The 25,612-nt window shown below is 51.4% G+C and overlaps 1 protein-coding gene across 5 annotated transcripts in view; it reads right to left on the reverse strand.

The window, feature by feature from the left end:
• Positions 1–25,612, reverse strand: part of Rph3a (rabphilin 3A) — a 212,053-nt gene that overhangs the window by 39,008 nt on the left and 147,433 nt on the right. For 2 of the 5 annotated variants that reach the window (XM_010604502.3, XM_010604501.3), the window contains 3 exons: positions 14,493–14,590; positions 8,478–8,489; positions 746–892 (listed from right to left, as the gene is read on the reverse strand). In XM_010604502.3, the coding sequence (XP_010602804.1) occupies positions 746–892; positions 8,478–8,489; positions 14,493–14,563 (230 nt within the window). In that variant the 5' untranslated portion in view covers positions 14,564–14,590. Of the gene's footprint in view, positions 1–367; positions 601–745; positions 893–8,477; positions 8,490–14,492; positions 14,591–15,454; positions 15,528–25,612 lie in introns of those variants that run through there. The other 3 variants (XM_033762428.1, XM_010604504.3, XM_010604506.3) reach the window with 3 other exon arrangements.

Raw genomic sequence — 25,612 nt, forward strand, 5'->3', positions numbered from 1 at the left:
CTGTATGACATGCATACAACAGCCCCCCCGCCTACACACACATGTATATAGTGGTAGGGTACAGTATGACTTTTTTGGGCAGTGCTGGGGATTGAACCCAGGTCCTTTACACAGAGCTATTTTTTAAAAAATTATTTTTAAGATTGGGTCTTTCTAAGTCACTAAGTTGCCTAAACTTGGTATCCTCCTGCCTCAGCCTTGTAGATGTGCACAGCACACCCAGCTGGCTACAACGTGACATTTCAATACATGCATAATCAGACCAAGGTAACTTGCATACCCATCACCCTAGATACGTATCATGTTTTTGTATCGGGAACATTCAAAATCTCCTCCTCTAGCTATTTTAAAACATTCAATTACTTGCCGTCAACTGTGGCTGTCCTTTTGTGCCGGAGAACATTAGAAGGCATCGCTCCTGTCCACTGCAGCCCTGCGCCCGTTAACCGTCCTCTCCCCAGCCACCCTGCATGCAGCCTTCCCAGGCTCTGGGAACTACTGTGCTCTATACCCCAGCAGGCCCAGCCTTCCAGCGCCTGCAGGTGAGCTCAGGCACTGCCACCTCTACACCCACCTCCAGCCCAGCCTGCTCTCCCCACCCCCCACGGCGAGGACTCCGGGTCTGTCCGGTGCCAGGTCCTTTCTGACGGGTCACAAAGGACAATGCCCGGAGGCAGCCCGGCCCCGCAGCCCACCCCAGCCTTCCTGCCTTAGCGGCTTTCAAGGGCAGAAACGTCAGCCTCACCCAATCCGCTCCTGCTCCATCTCCTCCATTTTCTCAGCCCGAGCGATCACCCTGTTGATGATTTCCTTCTCCTCATCTGTCAGCTCCTCCTGCTTCCTCTGTCTGTCTGTCTGGCCACTGGGGTGGACAGACCAGCCTGCCTGGAGCCTGAAAGGCAATTTGAGAAGGTGTGAGTGAGGCTGGACAGAAAACAGATGGGATTTTATTTATTTATTTTTCTTGAGACAGACTCTCGTTTTGTAGCCCAGGCTGGCCTTGAACTCTTGGTGATCCTCCTGCCTCAGCCTCCTGAGCGCTGTGATTACGGGCATGCACCACCATGCCCAGTGCCCATTGGATTTATTCGTATTAAGTGCTTGGTAACCTACATGGCGGGGACTCCACAGATAGCATTTGGAGGAGGTGCACGACTTGGAGGAGACTTCCACAGCTGGAAGGGAAACAACTCTGCCAGGTACCCTGAAGCCCTGGGTCCCAGGATGACCCCAGCACCTGCCTGGCACAAATATGTTTTGCTTGGGTCCCAGAATTTAAAAAAATAAATCTAATCTAGTTGCCAGCTGGGTTTACACAGATCCTTTGACTTCACAAAAACATCTATGTTTCTGGCTTCAAAGTCTCCAGTAACATTTTGGGTTCTACTCTGCGCTCTTCCTGCTCCTTTAAAAAAGTAAACACTGCTAGAGCACTACCTGGGTGCCCGGGTCACCTTTCTGAACTCTCATGTCATCCCTACAAGGCAGACTGTCAAGCATCCTGGTTTGGCAGCGGCAGATAGGCAAGAGAAGTTAGATGGTCCTAAGGAGCAGAGGCTGCTGGGAGCAGAGCTGGCGCTGAGGCCTATGGGTAACCAGTATCTCCTCCCCTAGCACCATGGTCCATGCCTCAAGCCCTGAACTGCAGTAGCTGAGTGGACCTCAGGGCCATACACCACTTGAATTCCTGTCCCTATCAGGGGAAATTCTCTTTCTCCAAAGCCTCAGAAGTCAGTGCCCTAGTGGTCACCAGCGTTGGCCACATGCCCTGCTCTGGTCACAAAGGAGGCATGAAACTGGCTTTGACATCTAGAGCTGGAGATTAAAATCTCATCACTCCTCTCATTCTCTGCCCCTTCCCCTCTCCACTGGTTTGTTCTGGGGAAGCAGATGTCTTGAGCCCAGTGTTCTTGTGAGAAAGGGAAGAGGGCATGGCTGGAAACATGGGTGAGGAAACACAGGTAAGACCCTGGAGCAGGGGCTTCTGGGATGACAAATGCCAGTCACACTTGAAACCTCCAGTGGCACCTGAATGACTTAGGATAAAGTCCAGAGCTGAGCTGAGTGGAGTCCTGTGGTGTGTGTGTGTGTGCGCGCGCGTGGTACTCAGAGCCTTGCACATACTATGCACATGCCAGCCATCTCATACCACTAAGCTACACACCCAGTCCTGGACTCTTTAAAATGGTTAATGGGACATTTACCTTAATAAAAGGAAAGCCCCATCTTCTTGCCTATTTGTAAAGTTCTACCTGCTCTGTCCCTTCCTCCATGTCAATGTCCTTGCTTTTCCTTGGTCACTACAATCCACCCACAGGGGCTTCTGGATAGTCCTGGACATCAAAAACTTGTTTGTGCCCTAGGGCCTTTGCACTTGCTGTCCCCCCAGATGTCCACCTGCCCCCTTGTCTGCCTGGGGCTGGTCTCAGAGAGGCTGTTGTTGATCTGTCATTGCTCTGGTTCATGCTCTCCTTTGCACCTGTCTCTAGATGAGGTTGTCTCCCCATTTTCTTGTTACCTGTTTATGACCCCATCTTCCCCCACTGGAGTGAAGATTGTGGGACTGTGGGGACCCTGTCTGTCTCCGGTTCTCTACTGTGTTCCTGGCATTCAGATCAGTACCTGAGAGCAGGCACAGAAGATCATCTTTCATACAGGACCCGGTCCTTTGTGGTCCATGAGTGACATGCGGATACAGGAAATAGAAAGTGGTCAGCCAAGGGACCTCGGACAGCTGCCTGAGAATGAAAGGGGCTCCATTGTGATCTGGTGACCCCAAAACCTTAGTCACTGTTTTCACAGGTTCCTCCCAAGGCCCCGAGGTGGCCCTGGTAACAGTCATACAATTAGGAAAATGTGCAAAAGTCAGAGATTTTTGTCCCTGATCTTGCGGGCCCCTAAAGCATACAAGCCCCTGGCCCTGCACAGTGCCAGTCCTGATAAGCCTGGAAGATGAACCAAAGGAGGGTGAGGAGGAAGGGGACGGTTGGGCTGGCAGACAGGGGTCTCAGCAGAACCATGGAGCAGAGAGCAGCCTGAAGAGGGAAAGGCCAGGGTGACGGCCATCCTGAAGGTGACCTCAAGGATCTCTGCCTCTTGCTACCCACATCCTCCCATGTACACCCCTCCTATGGGAAGCCAGAGGCGTCTGCTTTAAGCCACTAGGTTTGCAGCATAACTGGAAAGTGGCCCGGCTGAGGACGGAGATGGCGGGCAGGAAGCTCTGTTGCCAGGGTCTATGTTCGGCTCCATCTCTGCATTATGGATTCTTGCCACCCCTGGAGCTTCAGACCTCAGTGTGATGGGCTCCCGGCCTCACAGGCCAGGGTCAGCCTGGCTTCCCTGAGAGTCTGCTTGAGGCATCATGGCTCCGGCAGAGGTGTGGCAGGGCTGTGTGGCTCCGCGAGGGAAGAATCGGCTTCTGAGCAGATCTGGAGGTTGGCAGAGGCATCTGCTTGTAGCAGCAGGATGGAGCCCCTGGCTTTTTGCTGCCAACCCAGTCCGGCAATCCCTAACCATCAGGACTTCTCCGGAAGGGAGATCCTTCCTGTGTCACATCCACAAGCAGGTGGTTTGACTTGTGACAGCGGGAACAGCCTTATGCAAAACAAGCCCAAGAGTGACAGCCATGCCCTTCACTGAATCCTGGCGCTTAGAAGCGAGGTGGTCATTGGGCTCACCTTGAAGCCTGTCTGCCGTAGCTGCCCTGTTTGAGGCCTCACTCTCTTCCCCGCTGTGCACAAGCACCCCTCACCCTGATGCCTCCCCCACTACTTTTAAGGGATACAGCAAGCTCCTGCATTATGAAGACCACCCACCCTCCCCGGAGTGGCCTAGCCGTAACCCATATCAACCCCGTGCAGGAGAAGTGTCTCATCTGCCCTGTCCTTCCGCCTTGCAGCTCCCTCCCCTTGGCCCGTGAGTCCTCTTTGAGTCTCCCTCCATTGATTTCCTGCTCCAACAGAGCTCAGTGAGCCACCGTGAACTGGGCCGGGCTCAGTGGAGACCTCCAAGGACAGGTCCCTGCAGCTCCGGGTCTGGGCACAGTCACGGCCATGGTCATGGTCAGCTGCAGGCCACACCTTTCTGGGCTGCATGTGTGCAGGAGACTTTGGCTCCTGGATGCTCACAGCTCCAGAAATACAGAAGCAGGATGGGTGCTCCCAAGGCCCCGCCCAGGGTAACCATGTCATCTGCAGGCTGCGGGAGCAGAGGGCCGCTGGAGACCGCCAGCAGCTCGCCAACCCTTCCCCCACTGCCTGCCCCAGAGCTCGCAGGTGACAAACAGCTCATCCAGTGTTTGGAAATGTCTGATTGGTCTCAGTGGGATCCTGCAAGCCTCCTGTGGATTTTCATGTTTTAATTCCAAAAGCAAACGGAAATGAGAGGGTTTTTCAAACCGAAGACTTTGATCTCCGGGGAAAGGGCCTGTCTGGGTCCCCTGGGCTGGGAGCACTGTGGGCATGGCGGCTTCAAGAGTTTGTTCTCGTGATAAGATGGTGACTACCTTGCCCTGAGCCGCTGAGCCCAGGATGTCAGCTCTGTGTCCTTAGAACAGAGTTCAGTGTTTGTTGGGATAATTTTAAAAAGCAGTGCTGTTGACTCAAGTGTGGCTTTCCTGGGACAAGCCACTGGGCGGAGTGTATCCAATCCAGGAAATGCCCAGAGGACATACTGTGTGCCGGCCCAAGCCTCCCAGACATGGTGGAGTCAATGCCTGGCACCTGGGTTTGCCACCCCTGGCAGTCGCATGGGGAGCTCGGCCTACTAGGTGGGTGATGCAGGCAGGCATCCATGGGAAAGGCGCACTGGGACCATAGCACGCGGCAGGCATCCTGTGACCTCTTGTGACCATTCTCCTCATCTATGAGGTGCCCCAAACTTGCATGAGGTGGACTCAAACCAATGAACCAAAGCCCTCCCCTGTGCTGGGCTTTGGGAGCAGGCTGAGGAGCTCACTAACTACCCTGGGGCTGCTGAAACGGACAGCCTTAGAAACTTGGTCCCTCAGTCTCTGTGAGGGTGCCATGTCCTAAGGGAGGCTCTGAGGGAGGAGGATGGGGCCGCACAGCCTAGACCCCTCTCCTGGCTCTGTCCTGCCCGGGCGTGTCACCTGAAGCGCAGCTTACTTAACACAGCTGAGCCTTAGTCTGCACATCTGTCAAAGGAGATGCTAGTGGTGTCCCAGAACGCACAGCGGGCTCGCCAGAACAGGCGAACAGGCGAGTAAAGCACTTAGCAGATGCTCAAAAAAGGTTGGCTTGGATGTCTTCCTCCCCCTTGTCTTCCTCCTTCAACATCTGGGCATAGACGTGTGTCTTAAATCCCGGCCATAGTGACAATTCAGGGGGAAATTACCTTATAGAGCTGCACACGGAGCAGGCTCTGAGTGTGAATGAATGAGTAAGTGCTTTAATAAGAAGCAGAAGGAAGAGAATGATTCACAGATTGTAAGATGGGAGGGGCCAAACAGAATAACTCAGTGTGCAGCCAGGTCTCCGGCTGGAGTTGGCTTTTTAAAGTTAGAAATCTTTGGACATCTGCAGACCCCTCCAATGCCTTGGTGACAGAAGTTCCCAAATTCAATTTCCCATCAATTTGTGCAAAAATGCATGTAGGAGAAAGAGAAAGTGTTATGTGTGTGTGTGTGTGTGTGTGTGTGTGTGTGTGTGAGAGAGAGAGAGAGAGAGAGAGAGTCAGATGAATTGAAATTTCCAGGCAACCTAGCCTGAATTTAAGTGGCAGGAATTTCTATCAGTACAGGATGTTTATTTTTGTGGCTTTATTCTTTGGTGAAAATAGTGAAAAGTTCAAAATAACACTGTTATCCATCAATAGGGAAAGCTGAATAAACTGTTGTTTTTAAGATGATTTGTTACACAGCAATAGCTAACTGATACAATATCTGCTTTGGCAAGAAAGAAAAAGGAACACAAAGCTTTTTAGATTCTCTACACGTACTTTACAGATTGGCATTGTTTTAAATCACAGCAGTGTAAAGTTCACCATATTTTTTAATGCTTTCAGCCACACAAGGTCTTTATCCAGCTCTACTTTTACCTTTCTTAAATATTTAGCTTTGGAATTAAATATTACTGGAAGAAAAATTTCACTGCTAACCGGTCTAAAGATCACTGCAGCTGACCCACTTGTTTTCCAGATGTGTGACAGGCATGAGAGGGAAGAGAGTTGTTGAGAAGTGTTGAGACACCAGGCTTCCAGATGTGTTTCATCTGTTACCTGGAGCACCGGCCTGGGCGCATCTGGAGAGACTGGAAGGGTCGCTCCCCCCAAGGCAGGCCTCAGATGCCGCCGAACAAAAGGACGGCAGCCCTGACTCCAGTGGTCTGTCCCTCAAATCTTGCAAAGGATAGCCTGCCGCCTCTTTCCTGCTTCCTACCTTGACACAACAGTCACGTGATAAATACCTGCCAGATGTCTCTATTAATAAATTAGATCTCCCCAAGGCGTGGGATGATGGAAGGGCTGTCAGGGCACAGAGGCTCTGAAGCTTTCCAGTGTGCAGAAAATTAATCCTTTTGCTTTCCCTTCTTCTTCTCTCCTGCCCTTCCCCCAGGATGCCAACGTGGCAGGTGTCACAGGAAGTCTCTTTACAGCTCAGTGAATGAGTCTGATACCTCCGGAAGGAGAGGACGGGGAGGGAGGGTGGCTGCACCTCCAAACGTCCTACATGTGCCTGGCTGCTGCAGGGGTCTGTTTGGGTGAAATGCATCACGGCCAGATTAAGGGGTGCAGAGGGATGGTGTTCCCTCACAGGGCCAGGGCAGGTGGGGGGTGACCTGCTGACTTTTCAGCCCGATCACCCCTGCTCAGCCTTTCTGGAATTCTGCACACTCTCCCGCTCTCTCATGAAGGCGTGGGCTGTGCAGGCGACGCTCCCCACACGATGCTCTTCTGTCGCCTGTTGGGCCGCACACCCGTTTCCAGGAAGCTCTCCCACCGTCACCCCAAGTCCGGGCCAGGTGGCCCTCCTCATGGTCCCACCACCACCAGCTCCTTACACTGGCTGTTTGTGCCTCCCACTGGACCCACTCATGCTTTGGCTAAGTCTGTATCTCTGGGTGCTGCGCACGGTGTTCAGTGTTTAACAAGTGCTTGGTAAATATTCTTGGGAGGAAGGAGGAGAGGGAGGGAGAGAGGGAGGAGAAAGGAGAGACGAGAAGGAAGATGCGGGGGTGCGGGGCGAGTGGAGGAAGCGGTGGTGGAGTAGGGAGAGGAAGAGGACAGACATACGCTCCACCTCCCGGCCTGCAGCATCGGGAGGGCTCCGAGGGCGTCGGGACCCCTGTGTCAGGAGCCTCTCTGCGAGGTGCTCCTTTATCAGCTCACTGGGCCTCTGCAGCTCTCCCTGCCAGGTCTTCACAACAGAGTCACAATTTCATAAAAAGCAGATCTGGCCTGGTGAGCATCCTACCAGCCAGTGACAGAGAGAGAGAGAGAGAGAGAGCCCTCAGGTGGTCTTTAATAGCTTGCTTGAATCTCCCGTTCAGCAGATGAAGATCCTGGGGTACAGGGCAGGGAGAAGAATTTCCCTGGGGTCAGTTGGCTAAGTGCCATGATGTGTAGGCAGCCTGTAGAGGGCTCTGAGGATGTGATTACTTGTGTCCAAAGAGGTGACACATGGCACGGGGCTCTCCCTGTGGAGCTGAAGTAAGCAGGGCTGTGATTCACTCTCATCTGGCTTTGCTGGGTGCTTTACAGTTTGCAGAGCTTTCCTGTGCCTCACATTCGATCCTCCACCACCCACGGAGGGAGGACAGGCAGGGTGATCACACACAGTGCATAAAAATACAATCAGTGCTCACTGGGGCGGGGGGCAGTGTCCAAAGCCTCACGGACAGACCGACCCAGAGTCTGATTAGAGCAACGATCTCTCCACAGTTTCTAAATTCATGTAGGAACCGGAGACAGGCTGCTTTGCATCCTGGCTAATCTTTTCCTGGGCCCAGCACCCAATCTCTTATGCATGTTTAGGAAGCGAATCCCCTTAAAGCACAAAACATGGGGCTCTTGAGCCACAGGTTTTTTCCTGGGAAATCGGGGCAGCCTCCAATGAGGCGGCTGAGGAGGATGCAGCGCGGAGCAGCCCACACGCGCTCACCATTCACCAGCAGCGGTGATGAAGCTACCGTTTTCCTGGTCTGAGGACTGCGTTTCCAGCCAAATGCTGCGGAAATGGGCAGCAAATGATCCATAACCTCTCTGTGACTCCACGGATTGCTACAAAGAATTATTGAGAGCACTTCTTGGGAACGTTTCCCATTTTGTTTTAAAGATTTCATACATTTTTTTCTCTGAGATAGGCGTTTTCAGTTTATTTTTTAGTAACTTGACTTTTTGAAAGACATATAAAAGGCACTAGTTTTCAGCTATCTGCCTTTAAGGGCAAGCCATCTCGATGAGAAAAAGGATAAAACTCAGAATGGAGAAAAACAAAAGTGTCATAAAATACTCACTGTTCTTTATCACTGAAGGAAGGCAAAGCAAGGAGAGAAAGAAAAATGAATAAAGTTAGATAAGAAATCTTGTAATCATGCCAACACATAATGGATGCAACAACCCAATGATGTGAATTTCAAATAGACATCATCAAATTGATCTAATTCAATTTTTCTTCAGACATTGTCTTATTTCAGCACATCTAAGACAGGGCTGCCTCCATGAAGGGCTACAAAATCCACATCCACGATTAAGATGACCGATCCATTCAGCATATTAATGAACTGAGCATTCCTATATTTGAATAAGGATCTCGGGGACAGCAAAGAGAAATCTCTCGATAATAATGTGATTGCCACCCTCCTGGTTTCTGTTATGTCAAAGGCCGGATGTGTGTGCATGTGCACATGAATAGCCCCATGGCCCTAAATGGTAGACTGCACCAGGTCCCAGGCTGGGGAAGCAAGTTCTGTCTGAGAAGGGACCATTATTTCCATTTCCTAGGCATGATCGCCCTCCCTCTGTGCCTCAGTTTCTACCTCCTCTCTCTGGCCCTCTCTGGCTGCATACTTGAGCGCTACACAGAACCATCGTTCAGTTACCAGTGTCTCTCCCCACAAATTCCCAACTCGGAGAGCTGAGCCACTGCCCTGACCACGCCAGAGGCAGCTGCACAGTGCCTTTCAGATCCCATCCTGCCGACTTCAGACACCATCACTAGGCTCCAGGAGGCCGCAAGGGGAAGACATTTGGAAATCACAAAAACAGTGTCTGGCCAGTGGTTAACGAAGCTGGGGTTCCTTGATTTACTGGAGAAGGACATGAGCACAGCCTGCATTCACACATCACCCCTGCAGTAGACAGCATGTGTGATGACTGTAACTCACCCACTGGCATTTATTGAAAAATAATTTTAATACCTGGAGAAAACACAGTAGCAATCAAGGCAGCCGGAGGCACTGGGAATGCCGAGATGCTTCGTGGGGGCCCAGGAGCACTTTAATGAAACAGCATCCAGACTGTTTGTAAGGCAGATTTTTTGGCTTCACATCAAATAAAGTAAATTCTGACGGATGGGATTTTAATTAACTGACATTTCTTAAATAAAATAAATATTTTACCGCATCCACCCTCCAGGCAACTGTTTATCTTAGAGAGACACACGTTTTGGCAGACAGAATATCATCTGCAAAGTCAGTTTGGCTCCAAGAAGACATTATGGGAAGGGTTCAGGAAACTAGAAGTTTCCTATGTAAAAGGAAACCTACCAAGTTCCACAGTGTCTTCAAAATGCCAAAACTTTCAGGGCCCGAGAAGGTTTAAGGTAGAGGTCACAAACACAAGCATGGTGGGTAAAAACAAAAACTCTTTCCCCAGTATATAAATAGGTCCTAGAGAAGAAAAAGCAAACCTTTCTAAACACACATCAGGGGTTGCTGGAAAGGAGCAGAATTTTCTAAGACTCTGTTCCTTTTCAAAACAAACAAAATAGACATCATCAAAACACAAACCTTTTTCTCTTCCAAAAACTCTGTTATGAGGAAGAAAATGCATGCAGCACACTGGGAGAAAGTATTTGCAAAATGCTTATTTAACGAAGGACTTTTAGCTAGAACATTAGAGAAACATGTAAAATTTAACTACAAAAGAGAAATGATCTGATTTTTTAAATGAACAACAGATTGGAACAGATACTTCAACAAAGAGGTTGGATAAATGGCAAGATTATATAAAATGTTCAGCATCTTCAATCATCAGGGAAATGCAAATTATAAAGTACAATGAAATACAACTGTGCACATACTAGAATGGTTAAAAATAAAAAGACTGAGCGTAACAAGTGCTGGAGAGGTAGTGGGGAGGATGGAACTGTCAGGCACCGCTGGAGGGAATTTTTAAAATGGTATACCCCATTTGGAGAGCACTTTGGTAATTTCTTAGAATGTTAAAGCAATACCTACCACGTGACTGAAACATTCTACTCCTAGGTAATTACCCAAGAGGAATAAAATTATATTTTATACACAAACAGTTTTGTTTGTGCTAGATGAAAGCTGGAAACTATACAAATGCTCATCAATGGTCGTATATCGCACATTCACACAAAGGAATACAATACAGCAATGAAAAAGGAAAACCCCACTGACACGTAAAATCATAGGGTTGAATCACAGAATAATCCCACTGAGTGAAAGGAGGCAGATATCTCTCCCCTTTCCACCCAAAAGTATATATAGTGTATGATTCCAGTTATATAAAGTATAGGGGATGCAAATTAATTTAAAGTTACAGAAAAGAGATTAGTGATTACTTAAGGACAAGTAGGGAGGAGCCCGGCAAGAAAGAGGGACAAGGAAGCGGCACGGGGAGGCTCTGATGGCCACGGCCATGACCTTGAGTGTTGGGCTGGTTCCCAGCATAGACATATGTTTAAAACTCATCCAGCTGTACTTTCAGTGATAAAGGTCTGCTGACTACACCTTTGTAAGGCCATTAAAAATGAGGAAGAGAATCCAGTAAACTGCACCCAGAACAGGCAGCCCAGAGTCTGACTCATCCTCCTGACAAGACAGGGAGCCAGGCCTGAGACCCCACACTGAGTGAACGCGATCTCAGCAGGAGCAAACGGCACTCTCTTGGAGGAAAAATATCCCGGGGTAGGTGCCCGGGATCCGCGCAGACTGAGCTCACAGGAGCACATCACCAGGCATTCAAAGAAGCAAGCCACTGGGCATCCAAGTCTGCAGGGAGCTTTGAGACAGACTGGGCTGTCAAGGGCTCTCACCCATGGTGTGCTGGGAAATCATGGGCAAAAGTCCCTCGGGGACTGAACTCAAGCACCAATAGGAGGCCACATTCACAGCCAGGGAGAAATACACAGTATCATGCCACTCACTATACAGTACTTCCGCCACGCAAGTACAGCGAACATCAATAACCTAAAAGTGATTCATTTTGAGTGCTTGTCACCTTTGCGTATAACACAAGTTAATATAATCTAGTGTTTAATAACTAATGGCTAGCAACCGGCTTGCAAAATTCTTGAAAACGTAACCACAGTTATAATGAATCCCTGGGGCGCAGATCCACTCACCATGAAGTTACTATATGTAAAAGGGTCAATGTGGAGTAAAAACTGAGCAAGGACCAGTAAACTTGAAAAATAAATGGTTAGGAAGACACTAAAAAGAAAAAATTTTAGAAATAACAGGTGTAACTGTTAAAATCCTAAAACTGCAGAATGGGGCTCAATGGGAAATTACTATGCTTCAAAGTAGTGTATGGCCAGGGTAATAACTGCAAACAAAAACAGCCTAGCTGGGTGTGGTGGCGCACGCCTGTAACCCCAGCACTGGGGAGGCTGAGGCAGGAGGATCACCATGAGTTTGAGACCAGCCTGGACTACAAAGTGAGTTCCAGGTCAGTCTCAACTACATACTGAGTCCTTGTCTCAAAAAACCAAAAATAAATAAATAAATAAGAAATAAAAAGAAAGCCTAAAATATATAAAGCAAAATTCATAAAGTCACAGGGAGAAGGGGATAAACCCACCATTGTTGAAGATTTTAACATTCTACTCACAAGCAGATAGAAAAATAGTAAAGGGGAAAAAACGTCACAAACACAATCCCTCGGCTTGTTCTAATAGGTGTGAGTGATCTTACAATTATCAGAGAGTGTGCAGTTTTCTCACAGAGCCTCTGGGTGTATTCTTAACACACTGCAGAGCCAGAACCGTCCCAAGCACACTCTCCGACCACAAGGCAGTTAACATGGAGATCAATATCAGAGACACTAGTCAATTAACAATCCCCAAACACTCAGAAAGTTTTAAAATATGGTATGCATCTAGATAATCCTTAGGTTACAGAAGAAACCCTAAGATACAAGCTAAAGCCCATCGAAGGAGGAAACCATTAAAATGCAATTTATGGAAGCTCGTGGGCAATCTGAATGCAGCGTCTTATACATCGGATGTGTAGCCACTAATAGTGGAGGAGGGGAGGCGGGAGGAGCTAAACGTACAGCAGAAGCAGTTCGCGAGGGACAGAATAAGCCCAAGAAGTGAGAAAGGATGATCCGCTAAAGATAAGAACGGAAATTTATAAAGTACCAATGCTGGGGTAAAACTGAACAACGCACAAAGAAGAACACTGCTTTTTTGACCTCCTTCCCAACCGTATAGTTACCTCCAAGAGGAAGTCTCAGTCTGTCGATAATCAGTGTTTAACACTTGCCCGTGGCTTGGGTCCCACCGTCTTATTATAACTGTTAGCACATATTAATTGTACAAAATAATAGATTTCCTTTGTGACATTTTCATACACACATACATTTTAATCATACACTCCCTTTTTTGTGGTATTTGGGGATTGAGTGCAGGGCTTTCATGCTAACTCCCCACAACTATTTATTTATTTATTTTTGAGATAGGGTCTCACTAGTTGCTAAGTTGCCCAGGTGGGGCTGGACCTTGCGATCCTCCTGCCTCAGCCTCCCACAGTACTGGGATTACAGGTGTGCACCATCATGCGGGCCTTGGTCATAACCCTTTAGAGGCTCCAGTTGGGAGCTTTGGGGAGGAGCCTTGGGGAGGCTAAAGTATATAGGCAGATGCAATAACACTGTTTCTTTTGTTTATTTATTTTATGGCTATCTTTTGTTCCTGGAAGGCAGAGGTCCATTATTTGCATTTGTCCACTTCTGACCTGTACTTTCCTTGTTAAGTGACAGGGTTTGCTTTGTGAGCTGACACAGCACACAGCAATAGGGCTGCACACACAAGGTATAAAGTGAAAGACGCCTGCGGGCCCACACTCAGGGAGACTCAGGACTCTAGTAAGGAAGCGTCTCCGTCAAGAATCCTCTCCATAGCCCGTGGGCAGGCCAGAGCCTCTCCCCAGCATTTACCCGCCACCTCTCTTACCTTCAGTTCTGGGGCCTGAACCCAGAGTCTCGCATGCTAGGCAAGCCGCTGAGCTCCAACCCACCCCTTCCTAAAGTTCTATTCTGAGGCAGGCTGGCGTTAAGACAGATGCCCAGGGTGGGCTGGCATTTACGATCCTCCCGCCTCCGCTCTCTCAGTAGCTGGGGGACCGGGCATGGGCTACCACCTGGCTATTCCTTCCCTCCCTCATGACCATTTTATCACCTGGTCTACCTAGAATGGAAAGTCTACAACTGGGGCCTAACATGCCAATCAACAGATCCTCCAAGGAGAGCACCGTTAAAGCAACTAGAGGTCGTCTATTCAACAGGTGTGGGTGGGTGACAAAAACACACAGAGCAGACGGGACATTCCGACCCCACGGGGCACAGGGGCAACCGAGGACCCCGAAATCTCACGCCCTCATTTATACCACTAGTTTCTCTTAGTTCGCTGAAAAGAAAGTTTTGTGCTATTACCTGTTTGTTCCTTCTTTGGAAGAGAGTCTCTGTCTATGTTTTGTGTTATAACACACAGTGTACGAGCTATTTTGCTCTGAAACTTTATTTTTCCATAAAATAAAAAGTAAAGATAGCAGTAGCTCCTGAAATGTTGACATGGAAAAATTTTGATCCAAAGTTATCAGCTCTTTGGTGTATTTTTTTTTTTTAAAGAGATGCCATGAATTTGGATTTAGAGGAAGACTCCCAGTTCTTACATGATCTGGCCCCAAATTAAAGCATAAACCAAAACGCACACTTCTGCAGATCAGAGCCAGCCTGCCGCCCGCCAGTTTATGAGTTCAGTCTGAGTTCCGTGTCCTTCTCTGACTTCCGAGGAAATCGAGGCTGCAGCGGGGAAGGGCTGGGATCACACAGTGAGTTTGCTCGGACCCCAGTGTGTCCCTCGCCCCCGGCTCCGCGCTGGCCCTGTTCCCCGTGTTCTTCTAACCCCTTGGAGCAGCCGAGCACTGAAGTTCCCAGGAGTTCCCGCCCCACCCCGGGGAGGAGCCTCCACCCGCTTCCTCAGGATTCCTCCCTTCTTTCAAGGACAGCAGCTGGGCCCCCGGCAGCCAGGCCAGCCCTCCCAGGAGGCCAAGACTCACCTGGACTGCAGTGGACGCTGGCTGGGGTACGTCCATCGGCTGGAGCTGCCGCTGACCACGGTGTCGGTCATGGTGGAGGAAGGCTCGGGCTCTGGCTCCTGGAAGACACCAGCCCAGAGAGGACGTCACCAGCTGCTGGGACACCCTGGCCCTCCCTGGCCCTCCCTGGCCCTCTCCTCTCTCTGCTCTTGGCTACGTTTGCAGGGAAGTAGAGAAGGGCAGCGTCACCCAGAGTCTCCGTTTCCAGACAGGGCACCTTGAGTAGCAAGAGGGGACAGGCCCTGCTGGAAGCCACAGTCATCTAGTGGCAGGAAATGGACCCAAAGCAAATCTAAATTCACAGCTCATCACTGTGTCTCTATTGAGTTGTCTTGGCTGGCCTTGAACTTGTGACCTTCCCACCTCAGCCTCCCAGTCAGCTGGGATTACAGGCTTGGGCCACCACACCTGGCTTCTCCACCCTCGGCTCCAGCAGGACGCGACTCAAACCCAGGGCCTTTCTGCTGGAATCTGTCCTCTGACTCAGTAACCCTGGGGTATTTCCTTCCCCGCTGCAGTACTCTACATCCCAGCCATCAGAAAATCCCGCTGTTACTTCAAAGTGGATGGGGAATCTATCCGCCGCTTTGGCCTGCTCTGCTGTTCCGCAGACCCAATCTACCCACAGGTCCATGGGTGAAAGGCTTGGTCAGGGGTGGTACTTAGGGGGTGGCTGTGGATCTTTAACGGGGTGCTCTTGAAGCCAGGGGAACCCCGGTTATGCGGTCTCTGCTTCCTGGCTCAAGGAGCACGTGGTTTGCTCGTCACGCGCTTTCCCCATGACACACTGCCCTTGCACAGGCCATGCCTTGGATCTGAACCCCCACACGGTGACCCAGAGGCAGCCATGACGGTGAAGCTGACCCATACGGTCTCTCGGTTCATGCTCCACACAGCGGCCAGGGAGAGCTTGAGAAACACACCTCACAGCAACAGCCCCGCAGTGGACAGACGCAAAGTCACCACAGCCCTGGCAGTTCTGCTCCTAGGAATCTCCTGGCAAGAAATAAAAACACGGCACACAAACTCTAACGCAAATAAAATGCTCACAGCCACGTCACTCACGACAGCCACAAAGTGGAAACCAGTATTCATCGACCCTTGAATAAATAAACCAGGAGGCGTCTCTGTGCCCTGAAAATTATTCAACCACAGAAAGAAATAAAGCATTGCCATGAAAGGTCATATATTGTATGCTTCCATTTACATGAAATAAACGGAATCAATAAATCTGTAAGAGACAAAAAGTGGATAATCGGTTGCCTAGGACCGGAGGGGACTCAGGGGTACAGAGTTTCTTTACAGAGGTACAGATAAAACTGTTTTAAAATCCACTGTAGTAAGGGCTGCCTGACCCTGAGTATACAAAACTGTCCACTTGAAATGGGCAAACGGCAAGATATGTGAATGACACTTCAAGCAGGAAACATGGCGAAGCCTCCTCAGGAAAATGGGCCTGCAGTCTCTACTAACCCTGAAGTTCATCTAGCCTGTGGCCCAAGAACTTCACCCAGGGACGGGTGAAAAATGCTTCTGATCTAAGACGGAGGGGATGTTCGGCGCCGCTTCCTGTCCCGGTCACCATTGAAAACGGGAAGCAGCCAGGGCCCTCAGCAGCGGACTGGATAAATCAGTCCTGGCTCCCTCTGCCACAGAATGCTGCTCGGCGATGAGACAAAGTCCTGACAGACCCCGTTTAGGGAGAGAAGCCCGGCCCCGAAGAGAAGGCGCTGTTCGATAGAGCTGACAGGAAGGTTCTGGAGAGGCGAAGGTTTAAGTGACAGGAATCGGAACACATTGACGGCTGTGGGACAGGTACTGACTGGGAGGGACATGGGGCACCTGCGTGGCATGAATACGGTCCATGTCTCGATCTGGGTCACTACGTAGGTACGGACATGTGCAGAAACCTTAAGCTAAGCTCTTACGACGTGTGTGCTTTTCCTCCTTCCTGTCACCAAAACACTAAGCCAGCATATGTCAGTGTCTTGTTCAAAAGGCTTCTATGGCTCCCGGTGCATCCCGACTAAAACCGAAGCCGCCCTGGGGGCTTCCTTCTGGTTTCCGCCCCCTGCTCTCTCGTGTCCTGTTCCCCTGACGTTTCTCCGGCACCCTGGGCACTTTCCCAGCTGCTCTTCTCTGCCGGGAGCCCTTCCTTAGACACAGCCCGCTCACGCTCTGCCATCACGCAAGTCCGTCCTCAAATGTCACCTCCACGAAAGGGCCTCCCCAGTCGATTGGTTCATTTACCGATTTATTCTTATTGCAATGCTGGGGATGGAACCCAGGGCCAGGCAAGTGCTCTGCCACTGAGCTACTTCCTCAGCCCTTTTTGGGTTGTTTATTTTAATTGTTGTTGTTGTTTTTTGAGACAGAGTCTCACTATGTAGCTGAGACGGACCTGGAACTCACTATGTAGCCCAGGCTGGTCTCGAACTCACTCACAGTGAGCCTCCCGCCTCAGCCTCCTGAGTGCTGTGATTACAGGCGTGCGCCACGACGCCCAGCCTAATTTTATTTTTTAAAATAAAATTTATGTGCATATTTAAGATCTACAGCATGAACTATGTATGTAGATGCAGTAGAATGGAACAAATGAACGTACCTATCATCTCCCATAGCTACCCATTTTTGTTGTTGACTTGTGGCCAAAGCAGCTATAATTTACTCATATAGCAAAACTCCTACACGCAACATGCCACAGTGAACCACAGTCTTCGTGCTGTCTCTTAGGCCTTCTCCATCCTCACCCTGTACATTTCCTACTTGGGGTCCACCAGAGCACTCAGGTTAACACAGCTCATCCTCCATCTCCTCTAGGATCTCTTTCCCCTAATTTCTTTTTCTTCACAGCTCTTACCACTACTACTCACAAAGGTAATGTGTTTATTTATATTTGGTCACTGGCTTAGCGTTTGAGTCCCCCTACCAAAATATAAGGCCCTAGCGGACCTTTGGTTTTCTGCTTGATTTCCAACACCTAGCGTCGTGTCTGGCATGCAGAAGGCGCTTTATACGTGCTGCATATGGGGATGAGTCTCCACCAACACTCAGTGCAATCAGCTCAGATAGTCTGATGTTCTCTGTGGACCTGCCCTTCACCTCCAGTATCTCACCAAAAAAGAAGCCGTGGAGTTTACATGAATTATTTAAAGAGCAGACAGAAAGGGATCAGAATGTCCAGTAGGTGTTGACCTCCTGTCAGGCTGTTACGACAGTCTTGTTTCTTGGGAGGCAAAGCAGATGAAGAAGCAGGGATGTACACAGGCCGGCTGCCTTCCTCCCCTGCAGCTTGGGGCTGTCCCATCTCTGGAGGCGCAGGAGGGAAGGCCCTGGCAGAGCCCATCCTCCCTCCCACGGCCGGCACGAGCTCCCCAGACCAACATGACCATCTCATCACTGCCACTTCAAAACGGGAAGAAAGGGAGGCCCTGTGAGAAGAGAGGCTGCTGGAAGGAAGGGAAGTCTCCTTACTGCCCTGGGCCTGGATGGCTTCCGGTCCCTGCGGTGCACAGCCACCGGCCTGAGTGAGTTCCGCCCTCCTCGGAGGGACAAGCCTCCCTGTGACCAGGAGCTCTGCAGACGTGGCCCTAGAAGGCTGTGGGGCAAGAGTTGGGGCGGGGGAGCCCCGTGGTGTCTCCTCCTAGGGGCTCTGTCTCCAAATCCTGCCACCCTCGAGGCAGAACTTCTCTGCACTTGTCACCCACGTCCCCTGGAATTCCACGCTGAGTCCAAACTCCCAGTGGAAGCCACTGCTCTTTCTAGCCAGGAGCCAGCCTGGATGACCCTGGTTCTGTCAGCTGGATCACTCCGGCCTCAATGCACTAAATGGCCCTGGACTGGACTCCTCATCCAGTGGTTACCCAGTCTCCTGGGACTGGAGCGATCTCAGCAATCGAAGTGACCTGGAGGTCTGGAGAAACAGCCCAGGGAGGGGCCGTGCATCCACAGGCGGATCGGAGGCAGGGCGGAGAGGGCAGCAGACGTGGCCGCTGGCCTCACAGCCCGGTCCTTCCCCAGCCTCCTGGCGTGTGGCCCTTGCAGAGAGCCGCCCTCTCCCAGGGGAGCCACAGGGCTCAGAGGCACTTGGGGGGCTGCAGCCACCCCAGGAGTGGCCAGGGCCAGGATCCAACTGAGGGGACAGAGCACAGATGGGGAAGCACGGCCCGCATCGGGGTGGGACAGCCCGCCACGCTGTGCCATGCGGGGCTCCCGAGGGTCAGGCTGGGGCCAGACTTGCACTCAAACCACCTCACTCACTACCCTCAGAGCACCCCGAGCCTCACTCACACAGGAATCCTCACTTCTAGCTCTGCTTCGGGGACCTTCACTTTGCATGAGGTCAACAGGGGATGTTGGGGGTGTGAGGTAATCAGTCAGCATTGCCCAGCCAACACAGCGTGACCAGAAGGAGTCCATCCTAGAAAGCTGCAATGCCCTTTTCCTCCTCCCATAGTTTATACAACAATAGTGGGTCATATTTCTTGAGCAGCTATTACGTGACAAATTCTCTGCCTTCATCATTTGCATTCATCTCTATAACCCTTTTTCAAGGCAGATGGGATTATTCTCACTGTACAGCTAGGAAAACAAGCTCAGAGTGGTTAAGGCACCTGCTTGACATCACACAGCTGCCAAGTAGAAGAGCTGGGATCCGAACCCCCCACGCCAAAGCCTAGGTGCTTATCCACTCCTCTTGTTCACTGCCGCTCACCCCTCCCTGGGCTGTGGATGGCTGGGTTCTGAGGAGCGCGGGGGGACTGGTGACCACCCAGCCCCTGCCCTCTGGCCCCTGGCGCATTCCCACCGTTCAGCCTCAGAATAAGCAGTGAGCTGCCCAGCCTGTGCCCTGCCAGGCGACTGAGGGGTCACACAGCTTGGTTCGCGCGGGGACAGACATAACCGCCCCTCCGGGAAGCCGGAGCCCGGGCCTCTCTTCCCCACGGGGTGGTCCCGCACGCGCACTAAGGCGCTTTCAGTGTCCAAAGTAAGGAGCAGGGCATTCACTGCCACGGCTTGGGCTGCCCGGCACTGTCCGCTCTCACCGGAGACTCCCAGGTCGCTCCTGCTCTTCCCATCCCAGCTTGCAGGTGGGACCACGCGTCGCACAGAGGCTAAGGACGCCACCCCACCTCCTCTGTGAAGCACCCTAAGCCGGATGGCTGCACACTGGGACATCTGCGGGAGTGGGAGCGGGAAAGGACGGCGGGCGGGGGGGTCACCAAGGCAGATGTCAGCGCAAAGGGTGGGGCCCAGATCACCAGGAAGGGATCTGAGGCCGTCCGGGGTGCAGCGGGCTCTCGGCGGACCTCCAGGTGACCGCCGGCTCTGCCCGCACAGCCCCCCCGCGTGGCTCGGGGCTGACCGCAACCCTCCGTCCTCACCCTGAAAAGCAGGTTCCGGGTGCCCCTCTCCCCGCCTTCGCGCTCCGTCTGGAATCGTTTGTGAAGGACCAGTGGGACTTTCTGGACCCAGACAGAACAGCTCAAAGCCCCCCACCCCGGAGTTCGAGAGCCGCGGCAGATGTGCGGGGACCGCCGCAGGGGGCCTCGAGCTGAGCTGCCGTGGAGGTTAGAGGCCGCCGTCTGGGTCTCGCAGTGGCCCAGCCGCGGCCCATCTCCTCCCTGTTCTTCCCCGCCTCTCCTCCCCTGCACCCAGCTCCTCGCTGCTCAGTCCTGGACCCAGACAAACTCACTGGGACAGCCTGGTGGGCGGAAACGGCACACACAAGGGCCTCAAAGCAGAGAGGGGACAGCGCGTGCAACGAACGGGATCCAGGCCAGAAATCTGTTCTGTTCGGCCCATGCAGCAGTTTTGAAAGGTAAAACTAAGCCAATATGTTTTAAAGTGCAGGCTTTAATAAAACATGTGGACTGCCAACTGCTCTGGAAAAGCTGAAAGACTCAATTTCTAGAACATCTTCAATTACTATGTGTCAAGCGCTGTTCCCCGCATGGGGAAACAGCAGTCAAACAGACAGAAGACAAAAGTCACTGTCCTCAGGGAGCCTCCCTTCTAGTGGGGAAGGCAGACAACAGATAGTGAGATATGAAATGTGTCAGCTGGTGATGAGTCTTGGAGAAAAATAAAACAGGGAAGGAAGTTTGATTTTTTTAAATAGATGTTAAGGGGCTTTTCACTGAGAGATGATGTCTGACAGAAGACCAAAAGGGAAAAGGACTGAGCCATTTGTGGATATCTGGGGCAGAGCATTTCAACAGAAGCAAAAGCAAGTGCAAAGGCCCTGGGGTGAGCTCTGCACCCTTGGCTCACAGCCTGCCTCCCCCCTCTCCAAGCCCTGATGCTGTCACACAACCAGTCACACCTGGATGATGCAGGCTGCTGCTCACTGGCTTCTTTCTCCCTGTCCCTAGAGCAGCAGAGACCTCCTCAGCCTCACCTGAGCCTGGCCGCACTTGGAATGACAAGGACTTGCACCTGCCCAAGATGGAGCCGGCCGGCAAGGTGCTGGCGACAAGCAACTCTGGTCTTGGCCTCAAAACAAATCAACTCATTGTCCCCTCCACCCGGTGCCCCCAATGCCACACAGCGGTGACAGATGGCTCCTCCCACTACAGAGTCCAAGGACAATCTCAGGAGACTGCTTGGCTGCTTACAACCTGCATGCTCTCTGCTGGTCAGTGGCCTGGGTCCTTGTCAGTAAAATGCCGGCGGGGGTCCCAGCACAACCTGCATCATCCCAGTGGCTTCACAAGAGGTCCCTGGTGCTGGGTCCCAGAAAGCTTTCCTCTGACAGCCTTCCTGTTTCAGAGGTACTGGTAGCCTTGTCTCTGTTTTGCAGATGGGAACACTGAGGCTTAGCAGGGGAAGTGATTGGCAGAGGAGACATTTGTACAATATTTGACTTCTTGCTTGCTCAGTTCTGCCGTCCGCCAGCAGCATGAAGAGTGAGGGGGAAGATGCCAGCCAGGCCACTGACTTGGGACACAGAACAGAGTAGGTGCTCAGTGAGCACCAGTGTCATCTGTCCTCACCCTTCCTCTCCAGCTGCAGAAGTGGGTCATGGCTTATAGGACTTGAAAGGCACGAAGTGGCCCCAGCCCTGTCCCAGTGCCCACGGCTCCCTCTGTCCTTTGTTCCCTGAGTATATCTGGCCCCGCTGTCTCATCTCAGAAAGGAGAGAAGTCAGCTCGCAGCAGGCCGGTAGGTTGGTCACAAAGCAGCCCCACTGCTCCCTCTCTGGACCGCGCCCCCGTTAGCCCCTCCCATCCACCGGTGAAATTTGTCTCTGCCCTCAGAATCTGATCGGCAATAAGACTGCCTGTGACCAATGGGACCATACAGAATGTGATGCAATCAAAAGCTTAAAAAATCTGGTATTCTATTAGTTGGCCTTGCTGGCTGCTTGAAAAGCCTGTTGGCATCTGAGAAGCCCAGGGTACCCCACTGAAGGGGGAGATACCACAAGATAGGAGGCCACACCTGGCCCAGCTCCTACACAGGCAAGATCAAGCCCAACCAAGGTCATCCAAGTCCAATATCCACCAGAAGAACTACAAAGCTGGATGCAATCCAATCAGCAACCTGACTAATCAAAAGGTAAACAATGGTAGCTGTTCTAAACTGCTGACATGGGGTGGTTTGTTACGCAGCAAGGACTGACTGATACAACTGCCTGTTTTGGTTGGTAAATTACTGCCCTCAGATCTAGGTCCTGGAATCCAACCCTCTTTTTGTTTGTTTGTTTTGAGTGACTCTAGAAAGTTTTATATGCTCTCTGCAATGCATATATAATAATTCCTACTTTTGCAGGGTGGCTGGGAAAAGCTGGGGAGTTCATCTGTGTGAAGGGCCCAGGCTTCTAAAACACTGTCTAAGCATCAGCCAGGTAGGAGAACACAATCTCCAGTACTGAGGGGTGAAGCCAGGGACTGGGCTCTAAAAGGTTGGTTTGCTTGGGTCTGAGTGAGGCCTTGCGGGGGAGGAGGGACAGACAGCTCTCACTGCAGTTATCCGGGTAGCCTCTTAGGAGTAACAGTGCCCCTGTTTTCCTCTGGGAAATGATCCCTTTCTCAGCCTCATTCTGGGTAACTTGGGTGGGGCTCACTCAAACCTGGCCCCTCTCCTGGCCAATCAGTGTAATGCATTCCTTGGCCCACTGTGATTGGTTCAGGGATGGGCACATGACCCAATGTGGGCCAGTAAAAGCTTGCCCTGTTACTTCTGGGGGAATTCTGTAGAAAGAGGTATTCTCTTTCCATTGGAGAGTTACTAAGATGGTAGAACAGAAGCTTGTAGCTGCTACTGATCACTTTTGCCACCACACAGGAAAAGCTCACCAAAGGATAAAAGGCAGAGCTGGGAGACAGAGAAAGACTGATTTCTGATGATGATATCAGAATGCTGGATCCAGCCTTACCTGAATCTGTCCTGGCCATTTTAGGTCTTGTGAGTTAACAGGTTCCCCCCACCCCCAGGCTCTTCTCAAGCCATGTTTGAATTGAATTTCTGCCTCTGCAGCCATCCTGAGTTTGTGGGTGTCTTCAGGATGAGACCAAGCTAATCCGGGACAGACAGGGATCCCAAAGTCACCAGTGTTGCTTGAGGCCCAGAGAACAAGAGGGTAACTCCACCCTCTTGGTCCCTCCTGCACCTCAGAGGGGCTGCCCCTCGAGTTCCTCAGAGGACAGGAAAAGTTTCCAAACCATCCTCACTGGGGCATGCTGAGAGCCACAACTCACAATTAAAATTCTGCAACAATAAACAACACTAATTAAAAGCAAAACTAAGTACTTAATAAGACAAATGAGACAGCAGTATTAAAAGTCAGGAGGAGAGAGCTGGCATTAATTAAAAACAAAGAGTAAGTTCTTTCCTCTTCTAAAAACAGGCCACACGTATGCATGGGGTGTGTGTGTGTGTGTGTGTGTGTGTGTCACACGTATGCATGGGGTGTGTGTGTGTGTGTGTGTGTGTGTGTGTGTGTGTGTGTTCTGGAAAAGGCTTAGATTTTGCTAATGCACAAAAAGCCAGAGCTGCAGACTGGGATTGGTTCTGTTGGGAATCTTACCACAGAAGGAAAAACTTGGGGTGCTGTCTGCAGAGAGCCAAGGCAGGCGAGCCCCCCACATAGCTGTCTGCACAGTCCCTGTTCCCTGCAGGGACAAACCATGGATGTGCGGAGCCGGCCCTCAGAAAGGGAAATGGGAGCCGGCCCCCTGCTAAGCCGCCAGGAAGACCGCACACAAACAGTTCCAAGACTCTGGAAACTGTTTGTTAGCACAACAAAACCAGACACGTCTGCTTGAGCTTACTACGGGCCAGGACCCACCTTCGCTGTTCCCTGTGTAATGTCACATGGGCCTTCAAAGCAGCATGCTTCACAGCTCAGTTTTCGATTGGGAAATCAAAGGGAACCCCAGCCTCTCCCTCCTCTCCTGGATTAGAGCCCCTCTGAGCCCTGAGCCACCAAGCTGACCGTGGCAGACGCAGTGAATGCTTTCCCGGCACAGCAGGGCTGACGGTCCAAACCCTTGATAAAGCAGAAGCTTGCTCTTGTCTGTGGCTAACTGAACTTCTCTCTGTCCCGGCTACAGCGCAGCAGGTAAGGAAAAGTGGGTAAGCCGGGACTGAGCTCTGTCCTCAGGTATGCGCACGAGGCACCTGGGCTGCAGACAGAAACATGTGATGAGATGGGTCTGCTGCGTATCAAAACAAGCCATGGAGCTTAGTGTCTGGCTGACACTCAGGTCTGGGCTGCAGTGAAATTCATTTGGATTAGACTTCAGCCGGCACTGCCTCACCTGCGGCCTTATCTCACACCACCTTACTGGGGACCACAAGTGTCACTGTGGTCCCTCTACTACTCAGAGCAGGGACATTTACCCCCTTAACTCTGGCAGCAACTTTGGTTCTGATGTGGGAGGGACATTTTCACAAATAGGTATCAGACATATCATCATACTGTACCCCTCAGAACTGGGGTTGATCCCAGGGTCTTCACACTGAGCCATATCCCCGGCCATTTTGTTGTTGTTGTTGAGACAGGGTCTGGCTCAGAAATTCTCCTGCCTCAGCCTCCCAAGCATTTTCATTTTCTGGAGAAAGTCAAAGCCCCAGTTGGTCAAGGTCACACAAGTAAGTAGCAGGTGCACTCTCCAAGGATTCTGACCTGCGTCTGGCGTAAATGAGCATCCTGGCCCCACTTTGCATTACTTTATGCTGGGGAAAATAAGAGTCATATTGTGTTAAGTATATGAATTTGTTTTTAGAAGGAACAGAGAGGCCACATAGTGGCACAAAGAGCTGTGCTGGGAAGCTCTACTGGCTGCTGCAGCCTACTGCTGTCCACCCTGCTCTGCTGGGAGGTGGACCCCAGTGGCTGTGTCCATAGCACCCCTGTCCTTTGGCTGCTGGTTGGGTTTCTCCAATGGGAGGCCCTGGCAGAAGACTGGAGAGAGGCAGGGAGAGGCAGGGAGAGGCTGTGCCAGGTACCACCTGGCCCCTCCCGCTGGGCAGCAGGACAGGACTGTCAGGGAGCTTCTCCTCCTGATTCTCTCCCTCATCCCCTCACTGTCCCCTCCTGGTCCCTCCAAGCCTGGAGAGGGGAGCAGCTTCCCAGGTCACCCAGGCCACACATGGAGTCCCAGGTGTGTGGCATCAGAGCCGGAGCTCTTGCCCTGCTGGAGGGTGTGTACCTCAGTCCTGCAGAGGCTGGCAGCGCAGAAGCCTGCAGCACCTCTCTTTTGTGCGATGGGCAGTTTCCATCTGCTGCCACCCGGCATCCTGAGGTCCTGAAGGTGCTCCCATTTCTGAGACTCAGGTCACCAGACAGGAACAGGGAGCCAGGCAGGGTATGAAGTACAGCATTTTCTCCTTTGACACCAGTGCCCTGGGTGACCACTCATAATGCAGCCCCCCCACCAGAGCCAGCAACAGCAGGTGAATGGGATGGGAAGGGAGAGGCAGGTTCAAGGCGAGAAATAGCTTTCCAACCACTGGAGCCATCACAAAGAGAGCATGCTACTTTGAGAGGTCATGAGATCCTAGTCACTGGAGATAATCAAGCAGAAGCAGTAAAGACACAAAACCACAGACACACACACACACACACACACACA

This window comes from Fukomys damarensis, unplaced genomic scaffold (genome assembly GCF_012274545.1).
Source record: "Fukomys damarensis isolate Sample0158 unplaced genomic scaffold, DMR_v1.0_HiC HiC_scaffold_12, whole genome shotgun sequence".
Lineage (NCBI taxonomy): Eukaryota > Metazoa > Chordata > Mammalia > Rodentia > Bathyergidae > Fukomys > Fukomys damarensis.